General features: G+C 39.9%; 1 protein-coding gene and 1 long non-coding RNA gene across 2 annotated transcripts in view; both read right to left on the bottom strand.

Annotated features, from left to right (window-relative positions):
• Window positions 1–11,157: 11,157 nt before the first annotated feature.
• LOC138964799 (uncharacterized) lies at window positions 11,158–12,793 on the bottom strand. Its single transcript, XR_011455211.1, has 2 exons — window positions 12,090–12,793; window positions 11,158–11,828 (listed from the first exon to the last, which is right to left on the bottom strand). It is a non-coding gene; the product is annotated as an uncharacterized lncRNA (long non-coding RNA).
• Window positions 12,794–12,803: 10 nt separating this feature from the next.
• Window positions 12,804–14,339, bottom strand: part of LOC138964788 (receptor-type tyrosine-protein phosphatase epsilon-like) — a 76,052-nt gene continuing 74,516 nt past the window's right edge. The window contains exon 24 of the mRNA XM_070336835.1: window positions 12,804–14,236. Within this exon, the coding sequence (XP_070192936.1) occupies window positions 14,156–14,236 (81 nt within the window). The 3' untranslated portion in view covers window positions 12,804–14,155. The remainder of the gene's footprint in view (window positions 14,237–14,339) is intronic.

Genomic DNA, 14,339 nt, shown 5'->3' with positions numbered 1-14,339 from the left:
ATTGGACAAGAATGTTGTTATTCTTCTTTCTTCAAAGTACCATAAATTTGTTCTTGGCCATATTTTCGACCTGTGCATTGTTATATTATGGGAAAAACACGTTTGAACGCAAATTCGCGAAGTCATTTTGATCATTTGCTCCGGAACTGCAACGTCGATTTGCCAAAACACAAAATTCTGGCTCAATATGCGGGAACATGCTGGTAGTGTCATATTTTTTAAATGTGTGTGGAAGAACTGCTCATAATTAACCCTTACACTGGTGCAATTCTGTAACACATGTTACATAGCCACAGGTGAATTAACAGAGAGAAAATTTTTCGCATCCATGGGAGGTAATCGGAACCGACCAAACAGACTGAGCCAGTAGCGCGACATATGACGTGACAACCAGGTGACAATATACGTAAAGTAGCGTGACGCAAAAACTAGATTTGATGACGTCACCCGTACACGTTCCCTACACATGCTGAAAAGAACCACATCTAGATCTGTGTATTGCTTGCAGGAAGGATGGACGAGGAACTTGCACACGACAAGGAGCGGGAGGCCGACAATTTTGTAAGATCTTGGATAGTGCATTTCCTACCTGACATTGTGGCACAACACAAGATGTGGGTCCACTCTTTGGGGCTGCGTGACGTAACAAACCAAAGTGCGTCATTCCTTGTTGAGATCTCAGTCACCGAGTGCGTTTCGCTGACAGAGGGAAATGTCGGTGACATTTTCGACCTGTACGTGTCTGAATGCTGTAAACAGAGAGCGTACTTCACTGCCGTGGCGATAGCTATGTGTCCAAACGTCAGGAAGCTTGACTACGTGAAACACCTCATTCCTTCGCTGCCTTTACGCCAGTTTGAAGAAGTTGTGCAGATCCTGACCAGGCGAAACCACTGGCGGTTAGTTCACGAGCTGGTCAAAGGTAAGCCCGATGCGGCCTTGCACAACTTGCTCAGAGACAGCATGGACATGTTCGCTTTCTGCGCACACCCTCAGCAAGACGACATCATGGAGACGCTGCTAACACGCTGTACGGATCTGTCCATGTTGACACTGCAGACAGAAAAGCTGATCCTTCATGGTCGTGGTGCTTTGTTCAGGAAACTGCTGTCTCGAAGTGACGTAAACCCTGCCAGACTGCGGTTTGATCACCACACAGGCTGGCCGCTTACCGTGCTGGGCTTAGTGGTCAGGTGTCTGGTGTTGGAGAGAGAACCACTGCCCTGGAACGGACGCTGTGACCCAGCAGCAGGAACAATCCTCTCCCACCCAGGTAAGACCGGGTACAGCGCGTTTCTAGCCACAGCCATAGAAGGGGGACTGACGTCACAAGAGGCAGCAGTGAAGCGTCAGCCCACAGCTTATGACGTTCATATCCAAGAGCGACCCACACCTCTCATCACAGCCGCCTCCCACCTCAGATCTGACCTGGTCAAGCTCTTGCTCTCCACCGGGGCCACTACAAACCACGAGGTCTACCTGCTCAGCCAGCAGCCCCAGTTCTCACCCAGACCCAGTATTGAAGGCAGCAGGAGTTCTTCAGTCGTTGTGGATCTGATCCAGGAGGCCGCCAGGACGCCTCGCACTCTGCAGGCCTTGTGTGTCTTCCTTGTGTCACGATGTGTAGACTGTGGGTCTGACAGGGCAAGACGGGTGCAGGACCTTCCATTGCCCGCAGCCCTGCAAGACAAGATTCTGTTCAAGGACAGTTTAAACGAATTCATGACTGGACTGAGTGCGGGCGAGTAAAATGCTCGACTGCATTAATGGACTGACAAACAGGTTTTCTAAACTGAAAGTTTGTTTTACTGACGAGAAACGTCGGTTGTTGCTGGTTTCTGAGCAGCCCTGCAAAACAAGATTCTATTCAAGGACAGTTTGAACGAATTCGTGACTTGACTGAGAGTGGGCGAGTAAAAATGCTGGACTGCTTTGCTTGACTGGCAAACAGGTTAAATAAACTACACATTCTCTTTTTCGTGTGAAGAGAAATGTCAGTTGTTGCTCAGTGTGTTCTGAGCGACTTACAACAAGTTTCGCAAAGGGAAACCATCTCATGGTGTAAATGATTCAGCTAAAACGTTTAATTTAGCGTTTACTAAGTACAATACTCTATGCACAATGTTTGACCCAAATTAGGGACTGGGCGACTGCTGTTTGCTTACTAAATACGATTAATGCAGTCTGTCAAAAAATATTGATAATGTTGCCTCTGACTTCAACCAATTCAATATATTCCTACCATAAAATCACACGGCAAATTGCACATAAACATAAAGGTTATCAAGCACAGAATGAAACTTGACGAGAAAACAAGCTAGTTATCTGCATGAAACATAAAGTCATCCATATTTGGGGCCTTCCGTTGAATAAATGCAAAAACGAAATGGTTAAAATGATTAATGTGTTTTTGTGTGTGTTTGTGTGTGTGTGTGTGTGTGTGTGTGTGTGTGTGTGTGTGTGTGTGTGTGTGTTTGTCAATGTGTGTGTGTTTGTGTTTGGTTGTGTGTGTGAGAGAGAGAGAGAGAGAGAGAGAGAGAGAGAGAGAGAGACAGAGAGAGAGACAGAGAGAGAGAGAGACAGAGAGAGAGAGAGAGAGAGAGAGAACGAACGAACGAACGAACGAACCAACTTTATTTTTCGAGGGTAATGGAGTAGATACAGCAAAGATCTTTTTTCATCCAGCCCTCGCCCAAGAGGGAATTAACTAAGCAGTGCATAATATTAAAGCAGAAGAAGAAGCAAAGCAAAAACATAAAAACATGGTTATTAAATCAGACAAAGAGAGAAAAAAAAAATGTTCATAGCATACATGCCAACATGGTCATTGGTAATGGTATACATTAAAACACACACTTTGACACACACTGTCACATGCACACAGACACACACAGACGTACATGCACATACAGACACAGACGCACACACACATACACACACATACACATACACACACACACACACACGCACGCACGCACACACACACACACACACACACACACACACACACACATGTACACATTGTACACATAATCATAATGTATGTACAAAATCCATGAAGAGAACAACGTAAACAGAGAGAGAGAGAGAAAAAAAAAAAAAAAACCTTAACTGAAATGAAATGATTATACTAGTAGATCTTCATGTACTTATCAAACAGCAGTACCTGATCGAGGCATTAAGTGCCACACGACGATGAAAGCATATACAAAAAAGTATGTCTTCTAAAACTGGCAACAGAAAGTGGCTGTCTGAGAGAGAGAGAGAGAGAGAGAGAGAGAGAGAGGGAGGGAGGGAGGGAGAGAGAGAGAGAGAGAGAGAGAGAGAGAGAGAGAGAGAGAGAGAGAGAGAGAGAGAGAGAATACTTTCATGGGGTTGCTTAATACTAGGTTGACACAAGGTGCTGATTTGAAAAAAATGAAATGCATGTCATGTAATATTCTGTTTATTCTATACATGCTGTAGGCTACTTGCGTGCCTTCAACCTCTGGTTAGATTTGTGTGCGTGTTTATTTTATTTTTTGTCTTCTCTTTTGTTGTTGTAATTGTTGTGTAAACTTGGATGATATTTTGTGTTAAACCGATTGACTGTTTTTGCATATTGTGTAAGGACCTGACTGTCTGCCATGTTCTTCTTTCTAATTGCAAGTTTGTTCCGAGGACACCCCCATAAACTAACCTTCGTGGTTGAAAACGACGTTAAACACCAAATGAAGAAAGAACCTCCATAAACGTAGGCTTGTTGTTGTTTTCACTTTATAATAATAATAATAATAATGGTGATTTCTATAGCGCTTTCGAACACACAAAGCACTTTACAAAAGCAATAACAACATCATTACCAGAATGACGCCATTGACGGAATAGAACACAATCATAAACACTTTACAACAAAAACCAAAAAACAAAACATAAATGATACAAAAATCCAGAGGCTCTTACAGGAACGAACTCCCAGTATACACAACAATTATAATGCACACACACACACACACACACACACACACACACACACACACACACACACCCACACATGTCCACACACACGCACACACACACACACACACACACACACACACACACACACACACACACACACACAACATTGTTCATCCGAAAGTGCACATTCACAGGGTCGCGACAACTACATCATCATAGAATGCTTCTCTGAAGAGGTGAGTCTTGAGATTTGCTTTGAAAGAAGGCAGAGATGGACTGAGACGTAGAGACAAAGGGAGTTTGTTCCAGATATGATCAGCTGCGACTGAAAGACAGCGGCCACCATGATCGTCCCTCTGATACTTAGGAGCTTTGACAAATTTATTTTGGGAGGCAGAGCGGACAACCCTTTCAGGATTGTTTTTCTGCACTAGATCGGACAGGTACTGTGGAGCCGTGCCCGCGGCAATTTGATAGAATATGCAGCAGATCTTGTATTTAATTCTTTGTTCGACTGGAAGCCAATGTAGCTGTTTGAGTAGAGGCGTGACGCTTTGTTTCATAGGTGTTCGAAACACGAGTCTAGCGGCAGCGTTCTGGACTAGTTGCAGGGGCTTGGTGACAGATTTGGGACATTCAGCAAGCAGTGAATTACTGTAGTCTAATCTAGAGAGTATGCCGGAACAGACTAGTCTTTTGGTTGCGTCTTCAGTAAGGTACTGTCGAATGGAACCTATACGCCGGATCTCCATTCGCGCTGCTTTACATGTTTGGACTACATGCTGTTTCATGCTAAGATCTTTGTCAAAAAAGACTCCGAGATCACGGGATGTATCCGAGAACTTGATGTCAATATTGTTCAAAGAGATGGCCTGTGGGAGTTCTGAAATAGACTTAGCATGGGTAGGGGTGGAGTATGAAAAATATGGCAATCCGAATGGTGCAAAAGTCCCTTTTAGCTCTTGATGTCTAAATAACACATTATTTAGCTAAATAACGCGTTATTTAGCTAAACAATGCTTTATTTAGCTATATCATGCAATATTTAGCTAAATAATGCACTGTTTAAATTAAACAATGCATTATTTACAGATACAGAAAAAAGAGAGCCCAGAGCACTAAATAATGCATTGTTTAGCATAAATAAGAGATTGTGTTTGTAAATAACTCATTATTTATAAATAATTACGCGTTTTCTCTAAACAATATATTATATGTAAATAAAGTGTTATTTAAATAAATAAAATATTATTTAGATAAATAAAATATTATTTATCTAAATAAAATATTATTTAGATAAATAAAATATTATATGTAAATAAAATATTATTTATCTAAATAAAATATTATTTATCTAAATAAAATATTATTTAGATAAATAATTTATTATTTAGATAAATAATTTATTATTTAGATAAATAATTTATTATTTAGATAAATAATTTATTATTTACTGTTTTTGCCTTGAAATAGTATTATTACACTAAATAATGCTTTATATAGCTATATAATAGGTTTCCGCTATATAATTCATGATTTGGTAAATAATACATTATATACCGTAAATAAAATATTATATACCGTAAACAATTCATTGTTTAGCGCATCGCGAAGCCGTTTTTTCTCTTGTTGTTTTTTTCCACGTGTTTCCGTGGATCCACGAGAGCTCTGTTGATTCTCAAACTGACCAATCAGACAACTAGCATCTGTACACTAATTAAAGTCCCATTGTTGAGTGTGACGAAAACTCGTGGTGACGATTTTAAAACATGTTGGGTCACGCATGGTCCAATCTTACATGGTCCAATCTTACATGGTCCAACCTTACATGGTCCAACCTTACATGGTCCAACCTTACATTGTCCAATCTTACATGGTCCAACCTTACATGGTCCAACCTTACATGGTCCAATCTTACATGGTCCAACCTTACATGGTCCAACCTTACATGGTTCAACCTTACATGGTCCAATCTTGCATGGTCCAATCTTACATGGTCCAATCTTACATGGTCCAACCTTACATGGTCCAACCTTACATGGTCCAACCTTACATGGTCCAATCTTACATGGTCCAACCTTACATGGTCCAACCTTACATGGTCCAATCTTACATGGCTTACATGGTCCAACCTTACATGGTCCAACCTTACATGGTCCAATCTTACATGGTCCAACCTTACATGGTCCAACCTTACATGGTCCAATCTTACATGGTCCAATCTTGCATGGTCCAATCTTACATGGTCCAACCTTGCATGGTCCAACCTTGCATGGTCCAATCTTACATGGTCCAACCTTACATGGTCCAACCTTACATGGTCCAACCTTACATGGTCCAATCTTACATGGTCCAACCTTACATGGTCCAACCTTGCATGGTCCAATCTTACATGGTCCAACCTTACATGGTCCAACCTTACATGGTCCAACCTTACATGGTCCAATCTTACATGGTCCAACCTTACATGGTCCAACCTTACATGGTCCAATCTTACATGGTCCAATCTTGCATGGTCCAATCTTGCATGGTCCAACCTTACATGGTCCAACCTTGCATGGTCCAACCTTACATGGTCCAACCTTACATGGTCCAATCTTACATGGTCCAACCTTACATGGTCCAACCTTACATGGTCCAATCTTACATGGTCCAATCTTACATGGTCCAACCTTACATGGTTCAACCTTACATGGTCCAATCTTACATGGTCCAATCTTACATGGTCCAATCTTACATGGTCCAATAATATATATGGACCATGTAAGATTGGACCATGTAAGGTTGGACCATGTAAGATTGGACCATGTAAGGTTGGACCATGCACGATTGGACCATGTAAGGTTGGACCATGTAAGATTGGACCATGCAAGGTTGGACCATGTAAGGTTGGACCATGTAAGATTGGACCATGCAGGGTTGGACCATGCAAGGTTGGACCATGTAAGATTGGACCATGCAAGATTGGACCATGTAAGATTGGACCATGTAAGGTTGAACCATGTAAGGTTGGACCATGTAAGATTGGACCATGTAAGATTGGACCATGTAAGGTTGGACCATGTAAGGTTGGACCATGTAAGATTGGACCATGTAAGGTTGGACCATGTAAGGTTGGACCATGTAAGGTTGGACCATGCAAGGTTGGACCATGTAAGATTGGACCATGTAAGGTTGGACCATGTAAGGTTGGACCATGGAAGGTTGGACCATGTAAGATTGGACCATGCAAGATTGGACCATGCAAGATTGGACCATGTAAGATTGGACCATGTAAGGTTGGACCATGTAAGATTGGACCATGTAAGGTTGGACCATGTAAGGTTGGACCATGTAAGGTTGGACCATGTAAGATTGGACCATGTAAGATTGGACCATGCAAGGTTGGACCATGTTAGGTTGGACCATGTAAGATTGGACCATGTAAGGTTGGACCATGTAAGGTTGGACCATGTAAGGTTGGACCATGTAAGATTGGACCATGTAAGATTGGACCATGCAAGGTTGGACCATGCAAGGTTGGACCATGTAAGATTGGACCATGCAAGATTGGACCATGTAAGATTGGACCATGTAAGGTTGGACCATGTAAGGTTGGACCATGTAAGGTTGGACCATGTAAGATTGGACCATGCAAGATTGGACCATGTAAGATTGGACCATGTAAGGTTGGACCATGTAAGGTTGGACCATGTAAGGTTGGACCATGTAAGATTGGACCATGCAAGGTTGGACCATGCAAGGTTGGACCATGTAAGATTGGACCATGTAAGATTGGACCATGTAAGGTTGAACCATGTAAGGTTGGACCATGTAAGATTGGACCATGTAAGATTGGACCATGTAAGGTTGGACCATGTAAGGTTGGACCATGTAAGATTGGACCATGTAAAGTTGGACCATGCAAGATTGGACCATGCAAGATTGGACCATGTAAGGTTGGACCATGTAAGGTTGGACCATGTAAGATTGGACCATGTAAGGTTGGACCATGTAAGGTTGGACCATGTAAGATTGGACCATGTAAGGTTGGACCATGTAAGGTTGGACCATGTAAGATTGGACCATGTAAGGTTGGACCATGTAAGGTTGGACCATGTAAGGTTGGACCATGTAAGATTGGACCATGTAAGATTGGACCATGCAAGATTGGACCATGTAAGATTGGACCATGTAAGGTTGGACCATGTAAGGTTGGACCATGTAAGGTTGGACCATGTAAGGTTGGACCATGTAATATTGGACCATGTAAGATTGGACCATGCAAGGTTGGACCATGCAAGGTTGGACCATGTAAGATTGGACCATGCAAGATTGGACCATGTAAGATTGGACCATGTAAGGTTGAACCATGTAAGGTTGGACCATGTAAGATGGGACCATGTAAGATTGGACCATGTAAGGTTGGACCATGTAAGGTTGGACCATGTAAGATTGGACCATGTAAGATTGGACCATGCGTGACCCAACATGTTTTAAAATCGTCACCACGAGTTTTCGTCACACTCAACAATGGGACTTTAATTAGTGTACAGATGCTAGTTGTCTGATTGGCCTGGTCAGTTTGAGAATCAACAGAGCTCTCGTGGATCCACGGAAACACGTGGAAAAAAACAACAAGAGAAAAAACGGCTTCGCGATGCGCTAAACAATGAATTGTTTACGGTATATAATATTTTATTTACGGTATATAATGTATTATTTACCAAATCATGAATTATATAGCGGAAACCTATTATATAGCTATATAAAGCATTATTTAGTGTAATAATACTATTTCAAGGCAAAAACAGTAAATAATAAATTATTTATCTAAATAATAAATTATTTATCTAAATAATAAATTATTTATCTAAATAATAAATTATTTATCTAAATAATATTTTATTTAGATAAATAATATTTTATTTAGATAAATAATATTTTATTTACATATAATATTTTATTTATCTAAATAATATTTTATTTAGATAAATAATATTTTATTTATCTAAATAATATTTTATTTATTTAAATAACACTTTATTTACATATAATATATTGTTTAGAGAAAACGCGTAATTATTTATAAATAATGAGTTATTTACAAACACAATCTCTTATTTATGCTAAACAATGCATTATTTAGTGCTCTGGGCTCTCTTTTTTCTGTATCTGTAAATAATGCATTGTTTAATTTAAACAATGCATTATTTAGCTAAATAATGCATGATATAGCTAAATAAAGCATTGTTTAGCTAAATAACGCGTTATTTAGCTAAATAATGTGTTATTTAGACATCAAGAGCTAAAAGGGACTTTTGCACCATTCGGATTGCCATAGAAAAGCGCATGGCTTCAGTTTTGTCGTCATTTAGTTTGAGTTTGTTCTCTTCCATCCATGCCCCGACATCTCTCACACACTCCTGTAGCGACAGAACCAAATCTGGGTACTTGTCATGTGATGTGGAATGATTGATCATCATGTACATTTTATGAACATGTAAAACATGAATAAAATATTGTTTAAACCAAACGTGTTTGACCTGTTTCTTCATTTTCCGTAAGCATAAGCATTGCTTTGCTGACAAATGTTAGATTATCTTCAACAATAATGTGTACAACCTGCCCCCAAAAGGATAGTGTTTCAAAATGTCGGGGCGCGGTTTTCTAGCAGGCTTGGAATATTATAAGATGTTTGATGGGTTGTTGATAGACCAGCGTTTTTGTTGGTCCGAGGGGGAGCATATCGTCTTTTGTTTCATATTTATTTCCTTCAGCCTAAATATGAAACAAAAGTCGATATGCCCCCCGAGGACCGATAAAAAAGCTGGTCTGACAACAAACCACCAAACATCGTTTTTGTCATCATTTTGGTAGTGAGAAAATAAGTGCCAAATCAACACAGGGAGCCATGCTTTGAAACACGAGTTCCGTTTTGATAACACATGGTTTGGGTCCCCAGCACGTTGTTGCAATCAAAGCTGGCGTGTGAAAGCAACTTTCTGTGTTTTGAGTTCATGAAATGTTGGGATAAATATGTCAGGTTTGAGGATGCACAGTTTGTATCTCGTATAATGGGTTAGGATCGACAGCATTTTGTGGAAGGCAATGCGAACTTTCAAAAGAATGTTAAAACACTCAAACAGTATAATGTACCTTCAGCCTTCTGTTCGTCGATTGTTTGGTTCGCGGCGTTGCACACTACGAGAAGACAATGCATCTGTTCACAAGTCAGCATTTGCCCAAAGTTACCATGGCCCGCTTCGTGTACACTACATTGGGGTATGCACGTTAAAGATCCCACCGATTGAAAAAAGGGTCTTTCCTGGCAAAATTGTATAGGCATAGATAAAAATGTCCACCAAAATACCCGTGTGACTTGGAATAATAGGCCGTGAAAAGTAGGATATGCGCCGAAATGGCTGCGATCTGGTGGCCGATGTGAATGCGTGATGTATTGTGTAAAAAAATTCCATCTCACACGGCATAAATAAATCCTTGTGCCTTGAATATGTGCGCGATATAAATTGCATAACATAAAAAAAAAAATCCCTGCGCTTAGAACTGTACCCACGAAATACGCGCGATATAAGCCTCATATTGATTGATTGATTGATAGTCACCAGATCTAAATCCCATCGAAAATGTGTGGTCGGTCCTCAAGAATGAAGTAAAAAGCCGCAGGTTTTGGTTCACCACCATTGAAGACCTCAAGGAACAGTTGACGGGTGCATGGAATGAACTGCCCTTGTGGTACATCAGAACACTTTTTGATTCCATTCCACGGCGTGTAATGATGGTGTTGAGTCAAAAGGGCTACCTGACCAGATATTAAAGATGCTGTCTGTGATTCTAAGGTAAGTGTGATAATAAATCTATTTTGAACCGGTCAAGCCTCTCGACATCATCTTGAAAAAACCCACCTTTCCTTTAATATGGCATTGGTCTGTACAGTACATAAAACTCCAAATTATAAGGATGTAGTGTGAATGGTATGTCGTGTCAGTAATGTTTTGCTTTTTGCCAGTGAAAAAACGTCAAGAAAGACGGGGGGTGGGGGGGATGGAGAGAGAGAGAGAGAGAGAGAGAGAGAGAGAGAGAGAGAGAGAGAGAGAGAGAGAGAGAGAGAGAGAGAGAGAGAGAGAGAGAGAGAGAGAGAGAGAGAGAGAGAGAGAGAGATGGGCAAGCAAACATCAGTAATAAGCTCACCATTCGCAAAAAAACAACAAACACAAATTATGTATTATTATGTATCTTTATTGGGTTTGAGCAGAAGCAACGCGATGCTAACGTTACATTTTATATATCTCTCGTATAGTAAGAGCAAAACTGAAACGAATACAATGTTTGATTAGTGTTAAAGCATATATGTCTTTGAAACAGTTTCAGAAGCACTCGAGTCAAACACGATCACTGTACGGTAATTCAGACGCAACCATTGTATGTCCGTCTTGTTCCAGAGGCCACGGTCCTCCCTTTTCCAACGCGACTGTATGTTTGTCTCGTTTACTTACAGAAATGTGTATTACTAGGATAATTAAATGAATTTCAGTAATGATCGGATAGTCAGAGTTCCGAATTTCCACGGTCATAATTTTAACGGACGAAAATATTTCCAAACATGTTTATGTAAAATGAAAATGGACATTAAAGTTTTCTTATCTTATCTTAACATATGGTTTTCCTGTTATTATTCAAAACCCAGTATCATCACATGTAATTCTTGTGGCAATTTCAGGCAGATGTTGCCAGGCAAAGTTTCCCTATGAGTATGGCATGATTCAGAAGAACATGATCATTGAACTCTCCACTTGTCAACATATATTATGTCATACAAATAACTCAATAGTAAATGGATCCCTGATTTTCAACGTTATAGTTTTAGAGCATCAGCTTACACACACAGCCTTATACACAGTGATGGCGCTAGTATTTTTTCAAACCGGTACGCAAGCTTTTATAATGCAAACGGTCAAGAAAAAAACCTGTAGGCTGGTCATTGGAACCAGTAAGAGTCCAACTCAGAGTACTGGTTTTGTTGTTTTACCAGCTTAAAACCCTGGTAGTTCTAAAAAACAACCGGTAAGTCATACCGGCAGCCAATTTTGTTAGGGTATTTTCTCATTTCAACCGGTAAAATACCGGTAATTACCGGTTAACGCCAATACTGTATACACCATGTCACTTGACACCAGGTTTCACATGCGTTCAACATATGATATAATTTCCAATCGAAACTGTTCTAGCAAAATAAACATAAACGAAAAAAGTGAGAAACAAATTAGTTGTTTAAAAGAAAACAAAAACATGTGTGATGAGAATCAAACAACCAGAATAGTAAGTTGTTAGAACGTTTGTTATTGACAAAACAATACGTTCCATTCACATATATTTTGACCCAGCGGTCTTTTAAGTACACAGACAGACAAACACTAAATTAACAGAAAAAATACTTCTCTGGCAAAAAATTCTGCCGCTTGCGGAGAAGACACAAGCGAGGCAATCAGATTATGTGTGATGAGATCCATAACAAGAAGCCTAAACAAGAAAACCGCCCTCCTGCATTATAAACTAAAGTTGTTGAAAAATGAAGAAATTAACAAAAGCAAAGTAACGAAAACCCAAATGAAAAAAGAAAACAAACTTGGTTTGTGTACAGCTGACGGAATCGGCATGCACATTTGAATCAGGCTGCCAACTATACACGAGGAAGATTGGTATCCATGCAGACAGAACATGGTAGGAGAGTAGTCCATGCTTGAATCAAACATTAAAACACATCGCAAATAATAAACATGAATCGTGAAGTTGTCGTGATCAATAATGTAAAAAAACAACTACATACTTACAAACTTACAAACAAGCAGAAAACACCACGTCGCGATATAACCTTCGTGGTTGAAAACGACGTTAAACACCAAATAAAGAAAGAAAGACCATGATAAAAAGGGGGTGGGGGTTACAGTTATTACACATTAATCTGGAAAATTCCTTTAATTCTTTTGATTGATACATAATATGCCTACGATTATTTTATTTATTTATTTATTAAGGAGATTTCTATAGCGCATAACTAAAAGCACTATTAAAAGATGTTGCTCAAAGGACTGTTTACATTCTTGTTTACAACGTCGGCAGCTTGATACATGTATTGCTGAAGGTCGTATGTAATAGAATAACGACAAAAAGACACGAAGAAAAAAGAAAACACACACACACACACACACCCACACACACACACACACACACACACACACACACACACACACACACACACACACACACACATCACGTGCGCGTTCACGCTTGACTGAAATCCTTGCATTTGCAATATACTAAGAGTACGTAATATTTACAAATCCTACTGGCCATGAGTATATAACCTATCACAGGGGCCGTAAAATAATCTGTAATACAGTACACACAGCTCTAGTTATCAGGTAACTGTACCATCTATCGACAAGAAGAAAGCCAAAAGCACAGCTATTTTAGCTAAGAAATTGCATTACTTACTGCAAACAAGTCCAATTATACGCATACAGATTTGTGGGGAAGGACATTTTTTTTTTATTTATCTACCATTGATTTCGAAAGGACAAGTACAAGGTTCAATCAATGCACACCAGAACGAGAGGACATTTTTGTATTTGACTGATCGACTGAACAATATGCATGGGTGGGACTGACAAATGTCATGAATCCTGAAGAGATTTAAAGGGGGGTCTGGGGGCCCCCAGACGCTGCAAGATTGGTATAATTAACAACCAAAAAAACCTCACCACAGACATTACGAATCCAGGTTTCCGGCATATACCGGAAGAATCCCACCCATGAATATGAGATTCGAGGAATATTTTGATTTTACACAGGTAAGAGGCTAACGAATATAAATAATAGAGTAGAAGAGAAACGTAATTATAACATGCAACACAAATGTCTTAATACAATGCACAATACATGGAAAACTACATAACAGCCGTGTACAGTATTATTCGATGTAGTATAGCAGGAGATCTGCATACATGTCGTGATGTCCTGTCAGAAATAATGGCAGACACTTGCAGTGGAATTCATTTTGGATTATTGTTCTCGAAACTATAGAAGCACACCAGTCATCACATCTGCAGTTAGCCAAGCAAGCTTGCTCAAATCACAGCATCGTAGAATCGGTATTCACAACTTTGAAGACTGCCGGTAAAGCTGAGCAAAAGTCTTGCGGTTTCCATGTTAATGTTCAGCGTTGAGGAGCATTGGCATACACGCTCATCTCTCGGACACGGTTCTGTACCACTTCGTAACAGTAGCGGTACTGCGTCTGCGGATACAAAAAAGATAATAATGTTCTCACTATAAAGCATGGCAATATGATAATAGTTCAATTATTAGAATTTCACTGATATAAAAGTGTCATGGGTACC

Source organism: Littorina saxatilis, linkage group LG4 (genome assembly GCF_037325665.1).
Source record: "Littorina saxatilis isolate snail1 linkage group LG4, US_GU_Lsax_2.0, whole genome shotgun sequence".
In the NCBI taxonomy this organism is placed as follows: domain Eukaryota; kingdom Metazoa; phylum Mollusca; class Gastropoda; order Littorinimorpha; family Littorinidae; genus Littorina; species Littorina saxatilis.
This window is presented reverse-complemented; position numbering and strand designations above follow the sequence as displayed.